At 44.8% G+C, this 22723-nt stretch overlaps 1 protein-coding gene across 1 annotated transcript in view; it reads right to left on the minus strand.

Annotated features, from left to right (window-relative positions):
- LOC115104506 (catenin delta-2-like) overlaps positions 1–22723 on the minus strand; it is a 102311-nt gene that overhangs the window by 7500 nt on the left and 72088 nt on the right. Inside the window, exons 10-12 of the mRNA XM_065006799.1 lie at positions 19933–20017; positions 3313–3439; positions 537–668 (exon numbers count right to left, since the gene is read on the minus strand). Coding sequence (XP_064862871.1) covers positions 537–668; positions 3313–3439; positions 19933–20017 — 344 coding nt within the window. The remainder of the gene's footprint in view (positions 1–536; positions 669–3312; positions 3440–19932; positions 20018–22723) is intronic.

Below are 22723 nucleotides of genomic sequence, written 5' to 3' on the forward strand. Positions count from 1 at the left end.
TTTGCGTATTATACAGATGTACCTGGCGTAGGCTACAGTAGCCTGTTGAGTTTCAGAATAAACCGTTTGATTCAAGAACTCAAACCTTTGTCCTGGACATTCTTTTATTCGTGATCTATTGAGGTTATTATATGAGAAAAACTCAGCAATAGATAGAGAGAGGGGGAGAGAGAGGGAGGGGGAGAGAGAGAGGGGAGAGAGAGAAGGGGAGGAGGAGAGAGAGAGAGAGAGGGCGAGAGAGCGGAGAGAGAGAGTGAGGGGAGAGAGAGGGGAGAGAGAGGGGAGAGAGAGAGAGGGAGGGGACGAGAGAGGGAGGGGGAGAGAGAGAGGGAGGAGGAGAGAGAGAGGGGGAGAGAGAGCGGAAAGAGAGAGTGAGGGAGAGAGAGAGGGAGAGGGGAGAGAGAGAGGAGGGGAGAGAGAGAGGGGGAAGAGAGAGAGGGGGTGAGAGTGAGAGGGGAGAGAGAGGGGGGAGAATGGCGGAAAGAGATGCGTAGATAGAAAGTAATAATCTATTCTTTATATCTCCTCTCACACACCTGCCATGGCGTCTTTCCGGGATGTGTGCTCTCCTTTGTTGCTGTGGAAACCTGCGTTGGTTGCCGTGGAGTCGTTTTCGGGCTTGCGATCCTTCATACTCATCATCTCTCTGGGAGAGGCCGGGGCGCTTACTGTATTACACACACACCGGTCAGACACACACAATCACACACACACACACACACACACACACACACACACACACACACATTAATCATCATTAGGTATGTTTAGTGTGACAGCCTGAAGGTCGTCTCCTGCAGGTCAGAGTAGCACACAGTAATTCCCTTGAAAACCCTTACTCACACGCACACCCGAACACACAGACACTCACTCACAGGGGGCATGTGATCTCATCTTACAGTCCCCTGAAAATGCTTACCCACACACTACAGTCTCTATGATACTGCTTACCTAAACACTCTTATCAAGTGAATACTTCATACATAATATCAACTGCTCACCTACACTGCATTAAACCATCCAGATCAGAGAAGGCTTTAAGTAGCATGTTCATCCCTAAAAGACTACACTATTCTATAAATATAAATAACCTAATAGAAACATACACAACGTACTGTTCCTTACTAGAACAATAGAGAGAGGAGGAGAGGAGGGGAGGGAAGAGGAGAGGTGGGGATGGGTGGGGAGAGGAGGGGTGGGGAGAGGAGAGGGGGTGGGAGAAGCAGGGAGGGGAGAGGAGGGGAGGAAAGAAGAGAGGAGGGGTGGGGAAAGGAGAGGAGGGGAGTGGAGAGGAGGGAAGAAGAGAGGAGGGGTGGGGAGAGGAGAGGAGAGGGGGTGGGAGAAGCAGGGAGGGGAGAGGAGGGGAGGAAAGAAGAGAGGAGGGGTGGGGAAAGGAGAGGAGGGGAGTGGAGAGGAGGGAAGAAGAGAGGAGGGGTGGGGAGAGGAGAGAGGAGGGGGAGATGTGAAGGGAGAATAGAGGTGGGGAGAGGAAGGGTGGGGAGAGGAGGAGTGGGGAGTGGAAGGGTGGGGGAGGAGGGGTGGGGAGGGGAGAGGAGGGGAGATGGGAAGGGAGAGTAGGGGTGGGGAGGGGAGAGGAAGTGTGGGGAAAGGAGGGTTGAGGTGGGGAGAGGAGGGTTGAGGAGGGGAGAGGAGGCGTGAGGGGAAAGGAGGAGAGAGGTGGTGAGAGGAGAGGGAGAGGAGGGGTGGGGAGAGGAGGGGTGGGAAGGGGAGGAGAGGGGAGGGGAGTGTGACAACCCTGTGACAGCAACTATGTTAAACGGATAATCACTACCGTAACACAACACCGTTAGATCCCGTAACCCCGGAGACCAAGCTCATCACTGTTAGATACGGTTACCCATGGAGATCAGGTCTGAGAGCTATCAGCATGGTACAGTGAGCGCCAAGGGGCTTTGAAAGGTCACACACGCTTGCACAGACACATGCACGCACATGCACACACACTCACAGTTAGAACAGTCATGTGAGCAGGATCAGTCAGTTACTCTGAGATTGTCTGAGGAGAGAAACAGTTCAGCCATGAAACCCTTATCATTTACTACAGTCCCACGGAGACAGTGTGTGTGCATGGGCCCCTAGGTCAGGGTCTCTCTTGGCTAGTGTTAATCACAGAGAACAGACAAGGTCCTACGCTTGAATGATGATGACGCACACATCTCTCTCTCTCTCTCTCAATCTGCTTTGATCGGTCTCAGAGGCTAGAAAACATGGTTGTAGCAGATCCAGAACAGTATGTACTGGAGAGCAGGGGAACAGAAGAACGAGGGAACCATGCAACGCAGGAATAGAGCGTGATAAAGGAGAGAGCAGAGTTTCTATATCCCTGTAACGATTGTCATTGGGAGAAGGACAGGGGGACCAAAGTGCAGCGTGGTACGTATCCATAATGATTTTAATAAAGATGAATACACGAACAAAAACAACAAAACGATAAACGAACAGTTCTGTCAGGTGCAACAAACACCAACCAGAAAATAATCACCCACAACTCAAAATGGGCTCTCAATCAGAGACAACGATCGACAGCTGCCTCTGATTGGGAACCATACCAGGCCAAACACATAGAAAAAGAAAACCTAGACCTACAACATAGAATACCCACCCGCATCACACCCTGACCAAACAAAAAGTAGAAACCTACAAAGCAATCTACGGTCAGGGCGTGACAATCCCTCTAAGCTCCTGATTCTCAATGTCAATATTCTTCCCCTCTCCTCCTCTTACAACTTACGTCATCATGTCTAACTTCACTCCTCGGGGATCTGTTATCACTACTATACCACACTCTCACTTGCGGTATGCCATTATAATACTGTTCTTAGTAGGTGCAGAGAAATGAAGTGGCAAGACATAGTGATGTTTTTTTCATTGACCTTGAGATGGAACAGCTATTGAACACACAGGCACAGACGCGCGCACACACACACACACACACACACACACACACACACACACACACACACACACACCATTAAGCAGGGAAGCTAGTTGCTCTGAAGCAAAGGCCAGGGCCAGTTAAAGAGTCCACTAAGCCAGGGGAAGGAAAAGCACTTTTCTGCCTCATCACCAGGCTAAATCCACTGTGGAGGAAGCACAGCCACAGGCAGGCTAGCTGTATTTGATACCGTTCCATTTATTCCATTCCAGCAATTACAATGAGCCAGTCCTCCTACAGCTCATCCCACCAGCCTCCTCTGACACACACACACACACACACACACACACACACACACACACACACACACACACACACACACACACACACACACACACACACACACACACACTGACCTGAGCGGTTGTTGGGTGAGGTTCGTACAGGGGACACAGAGGGAGTGCGAGAGGAGGAGTAGGGTCTCTGTCTGTCTCTCTCTATCGTAGAGGCAGAACCAACAAAGTGATACTGAGAGTATCCATCCTGTAGGAGAGAGAGAGAGAGAGAGAGAGAGAGAGAGAGAGAGAGAGAGATACAGAGAGGGGGAGAGGGAGAGGGAGAGAGAGAGGGAGAGGGAGAGAGAGAAAACAAAAGTGTGAGAGAGAAACTTGTTAGAATCGCCTGTAAAGTACACACATTGAAAAATCTATCCTACAGAACATACAGACAGATACAGTGGGGAGAACAAGTATTTGATACACTGCCGATTTTGCAAGTTTTCCTACTTACAAAGCATGTAGAGGTCTGTAATTTTTATCATAGGTACACTTCAACTGTGAGAGACGGAATCTAAAACAAACATCCAGAAAATCACATTGTATGATGTTTAAGTAATTCATTTGCATGTTATTGCATGACATAAGTATTTGATACATCAGAAAAACAGAACCTAATATTTGGTACAGAAACCTTTGTTTGTAATTACAGAGATCATTGTAGTTCTTGACCAGGTTTGGACACACTGCAGCAGGGATTTTGGCCCACTCCTCCATACGGACCTTCTCCAGATCCTTCAGGTTTCGGGGCTGTCGCTGGGCAATACGGACTTTCAGCTCCCTCCAAAGATTTTCTATTGGACTCAGGTCTGGAGACTGGCTATGCCACTCCAGGACCTTGAGATGCTTCTTATGGAGCCACTCCTTAGTTGCCCTGGCTGTGTGTTTCGGGTCGTTATTATGCTGGAAGACCCAGCCACGACCCATCTTCAATGCTCTTACTGAGGGAAGGAGGTTGTTGGCCAAGATCTCGCGATACATGGCCCCATCCATCCTCCCCTCAATACAATGCAGTCGTCCTGTCCCCTTGGCAGAAAAGCATCTCCAAAGAATGATGTTTCCACCTCCATGCTTCACGGTTGGGATTGTGTTCTTGTGGTTGTACTCATCCCTCTTCTTCCTCCAAACACGGCGAGTGGAGTTTAGACCAAAAAGCTATATTTTTGTCTCATCAGACCATATGACCTTCTCCCATTCCTCCTCTGGATCATCCAGATGGTCATTAGCAAACTTCAGACGGGCCTGGACATGCGCTGGCTTGAGCAGGGGGACCTTGCGTGCGCTGCAGGATTTTAATCCATGACGGCGTAGTGTGTTACTAATGGTTTTCTTTGAGACTGTGGTCCCAGCTCTCTTCAGGTCATTGACCAGGTCCTGCCGTGTAGTTCTGGGCTGATCCCTCACCTTCCTCATGATCATTGATGCCCCACGAGATGAGTTCTTGCATGGAGCCCCAGACCGAGGGTGATTGACTGTCATCTTGACCTTCTTCCATTTTCTAATAATTGCACCAACAGTTGTTGCCTTCTCACCAAGCTGCTTGCCTATTGTCCTGTAGCCCATCCCAGCCTTGTGCAGGTCTACAATTTTAACCCTGATGTCCTTACACAGCTCTCTGGTCTTGGCCATTGTGGAGAGGTTGGAGTCTGTTTGATTGAGTGTGTGGACATGTGTCTTTTATACAGGTAACGAGTTCAAACAGGTGCCGTTAATACAGGTAATAAGTGGAGAACAGGAGGGCTTCTTGAAGAAAAACTAAGAGAGCCGGAATTCTTACTGGTTGGTAGATGATCAAATACTTATGTCATGCAATAAAATGCAAATTAATTACTTAAAAATCATACAATGTGATTTTTGTTTTAGATACCGTCTCTCACAGTTGAAGTGTACCTATGATAACAATTACAGACCTCTACATGCTTTGTAAGTAGGAAAACCTGTTCTCCCCACTTGTTCTCCCAACCTCTTGAAGCTAGGGGGCACTATTTTTATGTTTGGAAAAATAACGTTCCCAAAGTAAACGGCCTATTTCTCAGGACCAGATGCTAGAATATGCATATAATTGACAGATTAGGAAAGAAAACACTCTAAAGTTTCCAAAACTGTCAAAATATTGCAGGCGAAACCCTGAGGAAAATCAAACCAGGAAGTGGCTTCTATTTTGAAAACCCCATGTTCCATAGACTGCCTTTGCTCCATTTAAAGGGATATCAACCAGATTCCTTTTCCTATCGCTTCCTCAAGGTGTCAACAGTCATTAGACATAGTTTCAGGCTTTTATTTAGAAAAATGAGCGAGAACGATAACATTGCGTCATTGTATGGCCGGGTGCCAGCAGCGTTTTGTTTGGCGCAACAGAGTTTGGGCAGCCATTGCCGTTCCCTCTCTTACTGAAAAAGACAGTTGCGGTTGATATATTATCAATTATATATTTTAAAAACAACCTGAGGATTGATTATAAAAAAGGTTTGACATGTTTCTGTGGACATTACGGATACTATTTGTCATTTTCGTCTGCGTTGTCGTGACCGCTCTTTAATGTTGATTTCTGAACATAACGTGCCAAACAAACGGAGGTATTTTGGATATAAAAATAATCTTTATGGAACAAAAGGAACATTTATTGTGCAACTGGGAGTCTCGTGAGTGAAAACATCTGAAGATCATCAAAGGTAAACGATTAATTTGAATGCTTTTCTGATTTTTGTGACCAAGCTACTTTGATGCTAGGTGTTCATAATATTTTGTCGAGCGATCGATAAACTTACACAAACGCTTGGATTGCTTTCGCTGTAAAGCATATTTTCAAAATATGACACGACAGGTGGATTAACAAAAGGCTAAGCTGTGTTTTGCTATATTGCACTTGTGCTTTCATGAATATAAATATTTTTAGTAATATCATTTGAATGTGGCGCTGTGCAATTCAGCGGTTGTTGATGACAATTATCCCGCTAGTAGCGTCAAGAAGTTAAAATGTCTTCAAAATTTGTACAAAACAAATCCAAAATATAAATCCAAATATATCCAAATGAATCACACACCACAGTGATCCCTGTTAGGTCCTTCATCAGATGAATATAACACAAGTGATCCCTATTAGGTGATTCACCAGATCACTATAACACCACAGTGGTTCCTGTTAGGTCCTACACTAGATGACTATAACACCACAGTGATCCCTGTTAGGTGATTCACCAGATGACTATAACACCACAGTGATCCCTGTTAGGTGATTCACCAGATGACTATAACACCACAGTGATCCCTGTTAGGTGATTCACCAGATCACTATAACACCACAGTGGTTCCTGTTAGGTCCTACACTAGATGACTATAACACCACAGTGATCCCTGTTAGGTGATTCACCAGATGACTATAACACCACAGTGATCCCTGTTAGGTGATTCACCAGATGACTATAACACCACAGTGATCCCTGTTAGGTGATTCACCAGATGACTATAACACCACAGTGATCCTTGTTAGGTGATTCACCAGATGACCATAACACCACAGTGATCCCTGTTAGGTGATTCACCAGATGACTATAACACCCCATTACAGCAGCTGTTGTTTCAATATAAAGACTGTAGACGGAACAGACAGAAATCTTCAGTTGGGTTCACCCACCAATTAAGTCAACGTCTGCACTAACGATGCTTCTCTACCTTAACCACCCAAAACTCCACTCACATAATTGCTGCTGTATAATTACTATGCTGATATGACAGAAAGCTACAACAGGTACCTACTGAGCTGGAACACAATTAAATAAAGAAGAAAAACAGGATAACTGAAAACAACACTTAACAAAGCATTAAACATTGGATTCAGCATTAGGATCCTCTATACAAGAGCCATAACCCTTATAGTTAATAATGATGTCATTATACTGTAACAATCATGACTGTTCTGTCACCACTATTTCTCCCTCCTTTGGAAGCCTTCCCCTTGTCTGTCATGATTCAGCTTTTACCTTACTTGCTAAAGCACGCAACCTGTCCTGCCGTGACACGCCTGTTTCCTGCAGAGCTCCGGAACGATCAAAGGTAGGATCCTCTCTGATACAGTTCAAAGACGCTCAATTTCCCTCTCTCCTCATATCCCCTCACTCTCATTTCCCCCCTCCACACCCTCACTTATCTTACCCTCTCTCTCCTCTCCTCATATCCCCTCACTCTCATTTCCCCCCTCCACACCCTCACTTATCTTACCCTCTCTCCTCTCCTCATATCCCCTCACTCTCATTTCTCCCCTCCACACCCTCACTTATCGTACCCTCTCTCCTCTCCTCATATCCCCTCACTCTCATTTCCCCCTCCACACCCTCACTTATCTTACCCTCTCTCTCCTCTCCTCATATCCCCTCACTCTCATTTCCCCCTCCACACCCTCACTTATCTTACCCTCTCTCCTCTCCTCATATCCCCTCACTCTCATTTCTCCCCTCCACACCCTCACTTATCTTACCCTCTCTCCTCTCCTCATATCCCCTCACTCTCATTTCTCCCCTCCACACCCTCACTTATCGTACCCTCTCTCCTCTCCTCATATCCCCTCACTCTCATTTCCCCCTCCACACCCTCACTTATCTTACCCTCTCTCTCCTCTCCTCATATCCCCTCACTCTCATTTCCCCCTCCACACCCTCACTTATCTTACCCTCTCTCCTCTCCTCATATCCCCTCACTCTCATTTCTCCCCTCCACACCCTCACTTATCTTACCCTCTCTCCTCTCCTCATATCCCCTCACTCTCATTTCCCCCCTCCACACCCTCACTTATCTTACCCTCTCTCCTCTCCTCATATCCCCTCACTCTCATTTCTCCCCTCCACACCCTCACTTATCTTACCCTCTCTCCTCTCCCTATCTATCTTCCCCCCTCCAGCAAGGAGAGTGTTTGGTTGCCAGGCAACCATTGTGCCTCTTGCATCTAACCACATTGGACAGGTATTTCAAGGCTGCAAGGTAAGAGGCGAATAAAGCACTTAAAGCCTACGCACAAGGTGCGTGTGTGTATGTGTGTGTGATACGATTAGGCTGAATAAAGGTTACGAAAAAATGTTTCATCCCTCCAATCTTCAGCCACGGCAACTTCTGTCGTTTTACCACACTCATTCCATGTCAGGCTTTTTAACCTTCAACCCTTCATGCTTTCATTTTCTCCCTACAGTCAAATCCCCTTTATGTTCTCACTGAGACAGCTGTATAATATACACTCTGATCTTAAAACTTAATTCCCAAAGCCCTATAAAGGCTAAAGACCCAAGCAGTGGCTATTTGAAAGGAAACTTTTCCCATTCAGTAGAATGTTAAGGATATTTTGAAATGAAAACTACGTCACACACTTGCTCACTAGCCAGCAAGAAGGCATACACACACACGCACATATTCTATCTCTCACACATGACTACGCCTCAGACAGCTCAACTCCCTCTCCTCCTCGTCTCTCTGCACTCCCCTCGCCTCCCCACCCCAATCACCATCCCCAGATATAGCATACATCCAACACATCTGTCATATCATCCCCCAACTGGCATTCTCTGCTATCAGACTGTAGTTAGAAACCATGCAGAGCCATGCACACAGACTTCACACATGCTATAAATCCAACACACGCAGGACACATGCACACAGCATGTGCGTGACCTTTCCTTGCCAAATGTTTAGGGCCTTCCTCTGACACCGGCTGGTATAGAGGACCTGTATGGCAGGGAGCTCAGCCCTAGTGATGTACTGGGCCGTACGCACTACCCTCTGTAGCGTCTTGCGGTCGGATGCCAAGCAGTTACAATACCAAGTGGTGATGCAGCCAGTCAAGATGATCCCAATGGTGCAGCTGTAGAAGGTTTTGAGGATCTGAGGGCCCATGAGAAATATTTTCAGCCTCCTGAGGGGGATAAGGCTTTGTCGTGCCTTCTTCACGACTGTTTTGGTGTGTGTGGAGCATAATAATTCTTTACTGATGTGGACAGCGAGGAACTTGAAGCTCTCGACCCTCGCCACTACAGTCCCAAGGAGCCTCTACTTTAACTAATGCTCTCGGCTGGAAGGCCATTTCATTTGGTGACTTTGGGTCTTTTGAGCATCATGCTATACTGTTTACATGTCGGCCACCAGTGCTGGTCACAACCCTGTATAGGCCACCAAAGCACTGCCCCACTTTCTTTACTGATCTATCTGAACGATTATCTATTGTCCTTGAGAACTGTGATAAAATCATTGTGTTGGGTGATTATAATATTCTTGTTGACAAAGAGATTCCAAGGCCATTGAATTTATGAATATTTTGAGCTTGATGGACTTTATCCAACATGTTACTGGGCCCACCCATAACTGTGGCCATACTCTGGACCTGGTTATTACCAAGGGGCTTTCTACTGGGCCCACCCATAACTGCGGCCATACTCTGGACCTGGTTATTACCAAGGGGCTTTCTACTGGGCCCACCCATAACTGTGGCCATACTCTGGACCTGGTTATTACCAAGGGGCTTTCTACTGGGCCCACCCATAACTGCGGCCATACTCTGGACCTGGTTATTACCAAGGGGCTTTCTACTGGGCCCACCCATAACTGTGGCCATATTCTGGACCTGGTTATTACCAAGGGGCTTTCTACTGGGCCCACCCATAACTGTGGCCATACTCTGGACCTGGTTATTACCAAGGGGCTTTCTACTGGGCCCACCCATAACTGCGGCCATACTCTGGACCTGGTTATTACCAAGGGGCTTTCTACTGGGCCCACCCATAACTGCGGCCATACTCTGGACCTGGTTATTACCAAGGGGCTTTCTACTGGGCCCACCCATAACTGCGGCCATACTCTGGACCTGGTTATTACCAAGGGGCTTTCTACTGGGCCCACCCATAACTGTGGCCATATTCTGGACCTGGTTATTACCAAGGGGCTTTCTACTGGGCCCACCCATAACTGTGGCCATATTCTGGACCTGGTTATTACCAAGGGGCTTTCTACTGGGCCCACCCATAACTGTGGCTATACACTGGACCTAGTTATTACCAAGGGGCTTTCTACTGGGCCCACCCATAACTGTGGCCATACACTGGACCTAGTTATTACCAAGGGGCTTTCTAGTTACATATCATCCTTTGTTGATGTTGCTTTATCTGATCACCACTGTGAATTTATACTACCTTGTTGCCCATAGCACAGGGTAATACTGAATGCATTATTAAGAAACACTACACTCTCTTACCTCTGAAGTTGCTACATTTTTTATTGAGTGTATGAACAATACTCCACCACCTATTCTACTTTCCTCTATTGATGATTTAGTTGATAAATGTAATAGCATTAAGGGCCACTATTGATGATTTAGTTGATAAATGTAATAGCATTAAGGGCCACTATTGATGATTTAGTTGATAAATGTAATAGCATTAAGGGCCACTATTGATGATTTAGCTGATAAATGTAATAGCATTAAGGGCCACTATTGATGATTTAGTTGATAAATGTAATAGCATTAAGGGCCACTATTGATGATTTAGTTGATAAATGTAATAGCATTAAGGGCCACTATTTATGATTTAGTTGATAAATGTAATAGCATTAAGGGCCACTATTTATGATTTAGTTGATAAATGTAATAGCATTAAGGGCCACTATTGATGATTTAGTTGATAAATGTAATAGCATTAAGGGCCACTATTGATGATTTAGCTGATAAATGTAATAGCATTAAGGGCCACTATTGATGATTTAGTTGATAAATGTAATAGCATTAAGGGCCACTATTGATGATTTAGTTGATAATGTAATAGCATTAAGGGCCACTATTGATACCACAGCTCCAGTAAAGATGAAAAAGGCCACATCCAAACAGAGAGCTCCTTGAATGAGAGAAAACTAGTCGATTAAAGAGAAATTGCAGAAAGGCAGAGCGTACGTGGAGAAAGTAAAAGTTTCGGGTCCATTATGATATTCTGAGAGAGCAATTTGGCATATATAACAAGGCAATTAGAAATCCCAGATGGGCTCATTTTTGACATTTGATCACTATTAATCAGAATAATTGGGGAGTGCTCTTAAAGCGTTGAATGTCCCCAAGAAAACAGTGGCCTCCTTCAATCTTAAATGGAAGAAGTTTGGAACCACCAAAACTCTTCCTAGAACTGGCCGCTAGGCCAAACTGAGGATTCGGGTGAGAAAGGCCTTGGTCAGAACCCGATGGTCACTCTGACAGAGCTCCAGAGTTCCTCTGTGGAGATGGGAGAAGATTCCAGAAAGACAACTATCTCTACAGCACTCCACTAATCAGGCCTTTATTGTAGAGTGTCAGACAGAAGCCATTCCTCAGTAAAAGGCACATGACTGCCCGCTTGGAGTTTGCCAAAAGTGACCTAAAAGACTCTCAGAAACAATATTCTCTGAATGCCAACTGTCACGTCTGAGGAAACCTGGCACCATCCCTATGGCGAAGCATGGTGGTGCCACCATCATGCTGTGGGGATGTTTTTCAGTGGGGGGGACTGGGAGACTAGTCAGGATCGAGGGAAAGATGACCAGAGCAAGGATTCTTGATGGAAATCTGCTCCAGAGCCCGCAGGACCTAAGACTGGGGTGAAGGTTCACCTTCCAACAGAACAATGACCCTCAGCACACAGTCAAGGCAATGCAGGAGTGGCTTCGGGAGAGGTCTCTGAATGTCCTTGATTGGCCCAGCCAGAGCGCAGACTTGAACCTGATCGAACATCTCTGGAGAGACCTGAAAATAGCTGTGAAGCAATGCTCCCATCTATCCTGACAGAGCTTGAGAGGAGCTACAGAGAAGAATGGGTGAAACTCCCCAAAAACAAGCGTCATACCCAAGAAGACTCAATGCTGTAATCGCTGTCAAAGGTGCTTCAACAAACTACTGATTAAAGGGTCTGAATACTTATGTAAATGTCATATTTCCATTGATATTATTTGATAAATGTTCTAAAATGTCTACAAACCTGCTTTTGCTATGTCATTATGGGGTATTGTGTGTAGATTGATGAGAAAAAATGAATTTCATACATTTTAGACCAAGGCTGTAACTTAACAAAATGTGGAAAAAGTAAAGGGGTCTGAATACTTTCCGAATGCACTGTATGTCAACTTTCCTCCACATCTAAATGTGACGAGTTTGCAGCATATTTCAGAGATAAGATTAGGCTAGGTGTCAGTTAAGAAAGACCTGATGAGAAGTTTGATAAGTGCCCTCGCCTTTCTGTCTGTAACGATGTACGCTGAGGGTCGGGAACAAGTTCTGGGAGTGAAAACATTTAATAAAAAATGAAACAAACATGTAACACAAACAGCGCACCGACAGGAAACAGGAACAATGACGACTGGGGAAGAAACTAAAGGGAGGGACATATAAAGGGCAGATAATCAAGGAGGTGATGGAGTCCAGGTGAGTGTCATTATGCGCCTAACGCTGGTGACAGGTGTGTGCCCTAACGAGCAGCCTGGTGACCCAGAGGCCAGAGAGGGAGCACACGTGACACAGTCCATGTACTCTTAGTTCTGCATTCGACATTGTTGACCATGTTGTCCTTCTGGACAGACTGGGTTGGCCTCTCCAGTCCAGTTCTAAAATAGTTTAGGACCTATTTAACCCTTGGTGGACATAATATAAAGAAAGTGTTTCTGTACTGCTGCCCCCCCCCTCTCTCTGCATCTCTCTCTCTGCATCCCTCTCTCTGCATCCCTCTCTGCTTCTCTCTCTGCCTCTCGCCCTACCTCTGCCTCCCTCTATCTCTCTGCCTCCCTCTCTCTCTCTGCCTCTCTCTCTTTGCCTCCCTCTCTCTGCCTCCCTCTCTCTGCCTCCCTCTCTCTCTCTGCCTCACTCTCTCTGCCTCCCTCTCTCTGCCTCCCTCTCTATGCCTCTGCCTCATTCTCTCTGCCTCTGCCTCATTCTCTCTGCCTCTGCCTCCCTCTCTCTTCCTCTGCCTCCTTCTCTCTGCCTCTGCCTCCCTCTCTCTGTCTCTGCCTCCCTCTCTCTTCCTCTGCCTCCCTCTCTCTTCCTCTGCCTCCCTCTCTCTTCCTCTGCCTCTGTCTCTGCCCCTCTGCCTCCCTCTCTCTTCCTCTGCCTCCCTCTCTCTTCCTCTGCCTCCCTCTCTCTTCCTCTGCCTCTGTCTCTGCCCCTCTGCCTCCCTCTCTCTTCCTCTGCCTCCTTCTCTCTGCCTCTGCCTCCTTCTCTCTCTCTTCCTCTGCCTCCCTCTCTCTTCCTCTGCCTCCCTCTCTCTTCCTCTGCCTCTGTCTCTGCCCCTCTGCCTCCCTCTCTCTTCCTCTGCCTCCTTCTCTCTGCCTGCCTCCCTCTCTCTTCCTCTGCCTCCCTCTCTCTTCCTCTGCCTCCCTCTCTCTTCCTCTGCCTCTGTCTCTGCCCCTCTGCCTCTGCCACCGGCAGTTCTTAGTGTCAGCACCAGGACAGACAAAGAAGACTTGGCCAACTGTCTGTGTTGGATTGAACAACCCTGGAAGGTACTGAGAGCGAGACAGAGAGAGAGACAGAGAGAAAGAGGGGGAGAGAGATAACAGACATAGAGAAAGTAGTGGGGAGAGAAAGTTATTGTAAATAGAGGGAGAAAGAGGTAAAAGACAAGTCCAGGAGGGACAACGTTGTATCTTTGTGATCGGCAGAATCGCCTCTCTGTGACGTCAACACCTCCAGTCTGTTTATCCAGCCCCTCAAGGTACAGTGTCAGTCATAGCATCCATAGCTTTGTATATGAGTTTGTGGTTACATTCTTACCCTCAGCTAACCGTACCAAGTGGCAAAGTCAAACTGTTAAATTCACACATTCTGCCATTCAATAATAGCACATTTACAGATATAGAACCCTAGCGATCATAACATAACATGTTGATAAACTTATACTTGGACACAACACAGAACTTATGTTTTATTGATGACTGGAGTCTTCATTGATCTCATCAGCATCTGTTCTATTTTCATATGTTTATTTGGCTTCCGATCCATGATCATGTTATCTAGCCCCAAGGCAAACCCTGTCTACATATTCTGTAGGAAGTGATTAACAGTTGTAAGTGGAGTCTCCAACACACACACACACACACACACACACACACACACACACACACACACACACACACACACACACACACACACACACACACACACACACACATGCACTGTGTGAGGAGACAGTGTGTGTGAATGTTCTCATTACCCCAGACTTCAAAGCAAACAGCATTCTGATATGGCAGTTCAAACCACCTCATTATTGACCTAATCCTATATTCTCCTCTCTTCTAACACAAACATGTAACAGAACACACACTCTGCTAGTACTAGTAGTATTACACACACACACACACACACACACACACACACACACACACACACACACACACACACACACACACACACACACACACACACACACACACTACTAAGACCGTAAACCATTGCCACACATACTCATTTCAAGGTCTCCCCAACTCCTCCCTAAGTGCTGTAACTTGCCTAGTTTAAGGCTTTTCTGATCAATGTTTCATATAGATCCTAACGTGTACAGGAGACTTTACAGACAGACTGTGTCATTCTTCTAGTACCAAGAGCTCAAAATCCAAATGTCCTTTCAAAGACGTTCTAGTCAATCAATTTCTTCACTCTCATTTCTCGCTACTTTGTACGAGGTAAACTCCTGTATTCCTCTCAATTAGTACCCCTGGTTAGAGACAGGGAGACAAAAACAAAAGGTTTTTAGTCTGAATACACCATTCCCACACACTCTATCTATCGAAGGCTACTGTTGTCCATCCATCTGCGTGGGTGTGCTGTCTACTGTCCCTCTCCTCCTTTTCCCCCTTTCCTTCCACTCTCTTTCTCTCTCCTCTTTCATACGTGCACAGATTGAGTGGGGAGTCTAGGCAGCAGAGTGGACTATCCCCGGAAGACACTAAAGTTGCAAGAGCAGAACACTCTCTGGGGTGACTTTGGGACAAGACTTTTGTTGAATGTGTTAATGTTGAATCTGTCAGAGACTGTGTACAGATGTAGGATTTTAATTTGGGCCAGCTTGCTACAGCAGGAAAATAATCCTGCAGCAACAGGAAATGTCAATTATTAAGTGGATTATATTTAATGGACATTTTTGTAGGGTTTGATACATTTTTTGTAAAAAGTCTGAAATGTGAAAGTGGAAAATACAAATTTCAGTAAACTGTTTAAACTTCAAATACACTCCACGTTTTAGATTTCTTGCATTGCAGGAAAGTTCTTCTGCAACAAGGTGATCAAATTAAGATCCAACATACGTATGTGTCAGTGACATTGGTCATTCAGGTGTGACAGACAGGAGTAGACAGGACAGCCTAAGGCTGATACCATGACACACAAACAGGGCAGTGTATTACTCACGCTCGTGATGAACTACTGTCCACCCATCCTGAAATCATGTAGGGAATTGAAAATATTTGAATTTAAAAAACTGAAGAATAACTTGGATTCTAACCTCCTTCACTGCACTCCCATTCACTACAGCTGTGTTCACTGAAAAGATCAGAACATCTATAGAACCCAGCTAATCAAGTTGGGTCTGAGTGTTCCTTTTCCAGAGGAAGAGAGAGAGAGAGAGAGAGAGAGAGAGAGAGAGAGAGAGAGAGAGAGAGAGAGAGAGAGAGAGAGAGACGGAGGGCTATTTAGAGAGAGAAGGGATATAACTTGAATAGACTAACAGTACACAATAGACCCTGGGCTTGGGGCTAAGCAAAGTCTTATTTAGGAAACATTCCCAGTAAATATTTCATAGTACTGTTTTGTTGTTCCTCTCATCTAAACCCCATTGTTCTTCTGTGTGAACATTACACACACACACACACACATTTTATAAAAAATACAACTGAAATATCAAATCAAATCAAATGTTATTTGTCACATGCCCCGAATACAACAAGTGTAGACCTTACTGTGAAAAAATGACTTACAAGCCCTTAATAACCTTTTGCGTGTAGGGGGCAGTATTTTTGTTTTTGGCAAAAGAACGTACCCATTTGAAACTGCCTATTTCTCAGCCCCAGAAACTAGAATATACATATAATTGATTAGGTTAGTATAGAAAGAATAGGATAGAAAACACTCTAAAGTTTCCAAAACTGTAAAAATATAGTATGTGAGTATAATAGAACTGATACTGCAGGCGAAAACCTGAGGAAAATCCAATCAGGAAGTGCCTCTTATTTTGAAACCTCTCTGTTCCTATGCATGCCTATCCTCCATTTAAAGGGATATCAACCAGATTCCTTTTTCTATGGCTTCCCTAAGGTGTCAACAGTCTTTAGACATAGTTTCAGGCTTTTATTTTGAAAAATGAGCGTGAAAGATCACATTGCGTAAGTGGATAGGTGGGGGCTCTCAGAGTGAGTTTTGCGCTACAGAGTAAAGCGGCCATTGTTTCTCCCGGTGTTATTGAAAAACCTACACAACCGGTTGATATATTATCGAATATATATTTTAAAAACAACCTGAGGATTGATTATAAAAAACGTTTGACAAGTTTCTGTGGACATTATGGATATTATTTGGAATATACATCTGCGTTGTCGTGACCCCTCTTTCCTATGGATTTCTGAACATAACGCAACAAACAAATGGAGGTATTTTGGGTATAAAAATAATCTTTATGGAACAAAAGGAACATTTGTTGTGTAACTGGGAGTCTCGTGAGTGAAAACATCCGAAGATTTAATTTGATTTGCTTTTCTGATTTTCGTGACCTAGCTACTTAATGCTTAGTGTACATAATGTGTTGTTATGCTATCGATAAACTTACACAAACGCTTGGATTGCTTTCGCTGTAAAGCATAATTTCAAAATCTGAGATGACAGGTGGATTAACAAAAGGCTAAATTGTGTTTTGCAATATAGCACTTGTGATTTCATGAATATGAATACTTTTTAGTAATATTATTTGACTGTGGCGCTATGCAATTCAGCTGTTGCTGACGAAAATGATCCCGCTAACGGGATGGGTAGCGTCTTAACCAACAGTGCAGTTCAAGAAGAGTTAACAAAATATTAACCAGATAGGCTAAAGTACCGGTACCGAGTCAATGTGCAGGGGTACAGAATAATGGAGGTAATTTGTACATGTAGGTAGGGGTGAAGTGACAATGCATAGATAATAAACAGAGAGTAGCAGCAGTGTACAAAACAAATGGGGGGGGGGGTCAATGTAAATAGTTCGGTGGCCATGTGATTAATTGTTCAAAAGTCTTATGGCTTGGGGGTAGAAGCTGTTAAGGAGCCTTTTGGCCCTAGATTTGGCGCTCCGGTACCGCTTTCCGTGGAGTAGCAGAGAAAACAGCCTATGACTTGGGTGACTGGAGTCTCTGACAATTTTGGGTGTTTTCCTCTGACACCACCTATTATATAGGTCCTGGATGGGAGGAAGCTTGGCCCCAGTGATGTACTGGGCCGTACGCACTACCCTCTGTAGATGCAGAGCAGTTGCCGTACCAGGCGGTGATGCAACCGGTCAGGATGCTTTCGATGGTGCAGCTGTAGAACATTGAGGATCTGGGGACCCATGCCAAATAGTTTCAGTCTCCTAAGGGGGATATCACATTTACATAAGTATTCAGACCCTTTACTCAGTACTTTGTCTTCTTGGGTATGATGCTATAAGCTTGGCACACCTGTATTCGGGGACTTTCTACCATTCATCACTGCAAATCCTCTCAAGCTCTGTCAGGTTAGATAGGGAGCATTGCTGCACAGCTATTTTCAGGTCTCTCCAGAGATGTTTGATCGGGTTCAAGTCCGGACTCTGGCTGGGCCACTCAAGGACATTCAGAGACTTCTCCCGAAGCCACTCCTGCGTGTGCTTAGGGTCGTTGTCCTGTTAGAAGGTGAACCTTCGCCCCAGTCTGGCCACTGTGTTCTTTGAAATCTTCAATGCTGCAGAAATGTTTTGGTACCCTTCCTGAGATCTGTGCCTTGACACAATCCTGCCTCGGAGCTCTACGGACAATTCCTTTGACCTCATGGCTTGGTTTTTGCTCTGACATGCACTGTTAACTGTGGGATATTATATAGACAGGTGTGTGCCTTTCCAAATCATGTCCAATCAAATTAAATCAAATCAAATGTATTTATATAGCCCTTCTTAGATCAGCTGATATCTCAAAGTGCTGTACAGCAACCCAGCCTAAAACCCCAAACAGCAAGCAATGCAGGTGTAGAAGCACGGTGGCTAGGAAAAACTCCCTAGAAAGGCCAAAACCTAGGAAGAAACCTAGAGAGGAACCAGGCTATGAGGGGTGGCCAGTCCTCTTCTGGCTGTGCCGCGTGGAGATTATAACAGAACATGGCCAAGATGTTCAAATGTTCATAAATGACCAGCATGGTCAAATAATAATATCAATCAATTTAATTTACCACAGGTGGACTCCAATTACGTTGTAGAAATACCTTTAAGAATGATCAATGGAAACAGGATGCACCTGAGCTCAATTTCGAGTCTCATAGCAAAACGTCTGAATACTTACGTAAATAAGGTATTTCTGTTTTACATTTTTTAGAAATGTTTTGTTTTGTCATTATGGGGTATTGTGTTAGAATGCTGAGGGAAAAAAAACAATTTAATCATTTTAGAATAAGGCTGTAATGTAACAAAATGTGGAAAAAGTCAGGAGGTCTGAATACTTTCCGAAGGCACTGTGTACACTGAGTATACAAAACATTAGGAACACCAGCTCTTTCCATGACATAAACTGACCACGTGATTCAAGTGAAAACTGTGATCCCTTATTGTTGTCACCTGTTAAATCCATTTCAATCAATGTAGATTAAGGGGAGAAGACAGCTTAAAGCAGGATTTTTAAACTTGAGACAATTGAGACATTGACTAAATATTTAAGTGCCTTTGAATGGGGTATATTAGTAAGTTCCAGGCCCACCGGTTTGAGTGTTTCAAGAACTGCAACACTTCTGGGTTTTTCACGCTCAACAGTTTAGTGTGTGTATCAAAAATGGTCCACCACCCAAAGAACATCCAGCAAACTTCACACAACTTTAGGAAGCATTGGAGACAATGTGGACCAGCATCCCTGTGGAACGCTTTCAACACCTTGTAAAGTCCATGTCCTGACGAATTGAGGCTGTTCTGAGGACAAAAGGGGGTGCAACTCAATAGGAAGGTGTTCTTAATGTTTGTTCACTCAGTGTATATCTTAAATGAGTCGTGAGATTTGATGACACCAATAATGTAGGGGCAGAAACAAATCCAACTGCCTTGACAAAACTCTCCAAGACTAGAACGTGATAGAAAGCTTTAAAACCAACCCTGTAACACCAAGCTAAGCATGTGTATATACACTATGTATAAGATATGTGAATAAGTCCAGAATCAGAAAGCTTATGTTATTTTTTATTATACCACATTATTTATTTTTTAAATATTTTTTTTGTTGGGGGGTGGGCGTAACATTATCCATTTTAATTTATAGGTTTATATGTATATGTTTATATGCTGACACTCAAAATTTAAAAAATACCATTAAGAAATACATTCAGAATTTAATAATAAATCATGATTTTCAACATAAACAGGAAAAGAAAACCAAAATAAAGTTGGCCTCCACCCCCAACCTCCCACCCCATTCCCCCAACCAGCCAACATCCATCCATTTCCCTCTTATGATCCCGTTATTAAGCATTATAAAATGTCTTACCTTCTTGTAGAGGCTGCGTAGGTCTCTGTACTGCCACATACTGCTGAGAACCTGAGATGCAGCCTTCACCACCTTGGCTGAGTGTCTGAGAGAGAGAACAAGAGAGAGAGAGAGAGAGAGAGAGCAAGAGAGCAAGAGAGAGGAGAGAGAGAGAGAGAAAGCAAGAGAGCAAGAGAGAGAGAGAGAGCGAGAGAGAGAGAGAGAGAGGAAAGAGAGAGAGAGAGAAAGAGAGAGAGAGAGAGAGAGAGAGTGGAAAGAGAGAGAGAGAGTGGAAAGAGAGAGAGAAATAGTTAGTTATTAGTTATTTTTATTGGGTCTGGGAGCCCACAACACAATAAACACTCAAACAAACAAAAACATAAATTGATTAAACATCAATTAAAAACACAACACCAAATCTTCCTCCACAGTAACTAAACACAACAAACTCTGAATATCCCATATGCTCATAAACAGCCCAATGTTATTAACCAGTTTGTAATAAGCAAACTCAACCCCCAGCCAACATCTTCTCCAGCATGCCCACCACGTCCACAGACCCCTGTGCCCAAATACTGTTTTTTCGTGTCTTCCAAATTGCTAATTTAGCTGCCCCTGACACAAAGTTAAGTAAAATAACTACACCCCTTCGACTAAACATGTACTTTGGGCCACAATTTTAAATGTAACCTTTATTAACCTTTGGCCCAAATATAAACAGTTGGGAAGTGAAAACCTCTCCCAGAGCTGATAACCAACTAGTGATCAGGTCAAAGATCCCGACCAACTTGGGACACTGTAAGAACAGATGCGCCAGAGTTTCAGATTCAGCACAGAATGGACACCCCTCCTCAACGGTAGGATCCAGGTGTACCAGATGCATATTGGTGCCTATGTCTCATGTATTACCCTCCATTGGAGGTCAGCTGTCCTCTTTTCAATAGGCAGTTTGTATAAAGACCCCCAACAGCCTTTTGGGGAGACACCTGGACCAAACACCTGCCCACTTCGTTGATTTTACCCCTTCCAGGGAAGAAACACTATTGTCCCGTAGCACTACACATATTATGGATATGGCCTTCTTTCCCACCTCCTTGAACTCCCCCAGCTCCGGGGTATCCAAGGAAAGCAGCATCCCCACGTCCTCATTTAATGCCTCCGCTGCAACACTAACATTCAGGGCAGGGCACACATAATCCAGACCCTCCTTCCACCGATCAGAGTTGGAAGTATCAGTCATACTGCCGATGAAGTACTGGCAAGGAATCACAGACCTCAGCTATGACCTTCCCCAGGAGGCAAGATTATCTGATCCCCGCTCTTTCTGCAAGCTCCTCCAACGATCTGCTCCTGCTCCACATCAGATGACCCAGCTTGGTACACCCCACACCTAACAGGCATGAACGTAGGCTGGCTGAACCCATAGGATGGCACTGGATGACAATGTTATAAAAAAGAGGTTCTTGAAAAAGCCACATTCCTGGTGGCGTGCCGGCCTTACGGGACATGTCGAAAATGCTCCAAGCTTGCATAACAGACTCATAGAATGGAGTCAGCCAGACAAATCACCACCCTCTAGCTTTAAGAGGAAACGGTGCTTATCTAAGCCCAAACATCCCGTTCATCCCATCAATGTCTGCGGTCCAAACTCATAAAAGACACACCCTCGTCCAATTACCCTCGCCTTATCCCCGTCACCATCTTGGAGGGCGGTCCAAATGATTAGCCAAGCAAGGGAAGTTTGCAACGTAAGTCCCTCGAGTTTGCTAGTGTACAATTATGTTCACTTCAGGGCCTGAAACTCACCATTATTTAATTCGTGATGATTCTACATCCGCAAAGAAGTGTAAGTAAAAACAAATGTAAATAAGTTATAAATTCTGCTACTAATGCACATGACGGCACAAACATAAAAGTAATTATGTTTTTGTTTGGTTAGCTTTTGGAAATTTGGAAACATTATTCACCTTCAGAAGGATAACATTATTTATCTAATTCACTTGCTAGCTTTCATACAGTAAGCGTATATTAATAATTATAAATTTACTGTAAGTAGACATGCCATCATAAATGACTGTAGCGCATTTCCGGGCAATAGCGGTCAATTATAGCGGTCAAAAAATCCTTCCTTCCTCCCTCGCCCCTTGCCCTGCAAGTGTATACTCGTCAGACGTTATGATACGTCATCAGAAGTGTCCACTTCATTTGAGGGCTGAGGGGATAGGGTGTGTCTTTTAAGTGTTTGGACTGCAGACAAAGTGTAGGGTGTATGGACCCAGCTAGAACCGTCACTGTACGACAGTATCTGGGCTGCTTGAAGTTGGAAAGCAATGATCCTAGAAGAAATGTCCACTAGGCCTTGCCCACCCTCGTGCAGTGGCGGGTACAGGGCTGCAGCTTTAATACAATTTTGTCCAGACCAGAAGAAATTGACACGGGTCAGAAATTGACACGGGTCAAGAAATTGAAGCTCTTGTATCAGATTTTAGTCTGTGCCACAGGGTAGAAGGTTATTGGCTACCAGCACCCTTCCCCTATAAGACAGCTGGGGTAGCACCCATTTCCACCTACACAATCTGGCACACACCTTATCCACTACACCCTCCCAATTATTTTTTTGAAAGACACCAGAGCCTAGAAAACTCCCCAATGTCTTCATCCCATCTCTGCCCCACTGAAGCCCCCCTAGTAACCGTGGAACAGACCCTATCTGAAGCTGACCAGCCCACAGCGATTCACTCTTTTCCCAATTAACTCTAGCTGAGGAGACCCCCTCATACACCTTTAGAGCATTTGAGAGACCTTTAACATC

The sequence above is a fragment of the Oncorhynchus nerka genome, linkage group LG22, assembly GCF_034236695.1.
Source record: "Oncorhynchus nerka isolate Pitt River linkage group LG22, Oner_Uvic_2.0, whole genome shotgun sequence".
Lineage (NCBI taxonomy): Eukaryota > Metazoa > Chordata > Actinopteri > Salmoniformes > Salmonidae > Oncorhynchus > Oncorhynchus nerka.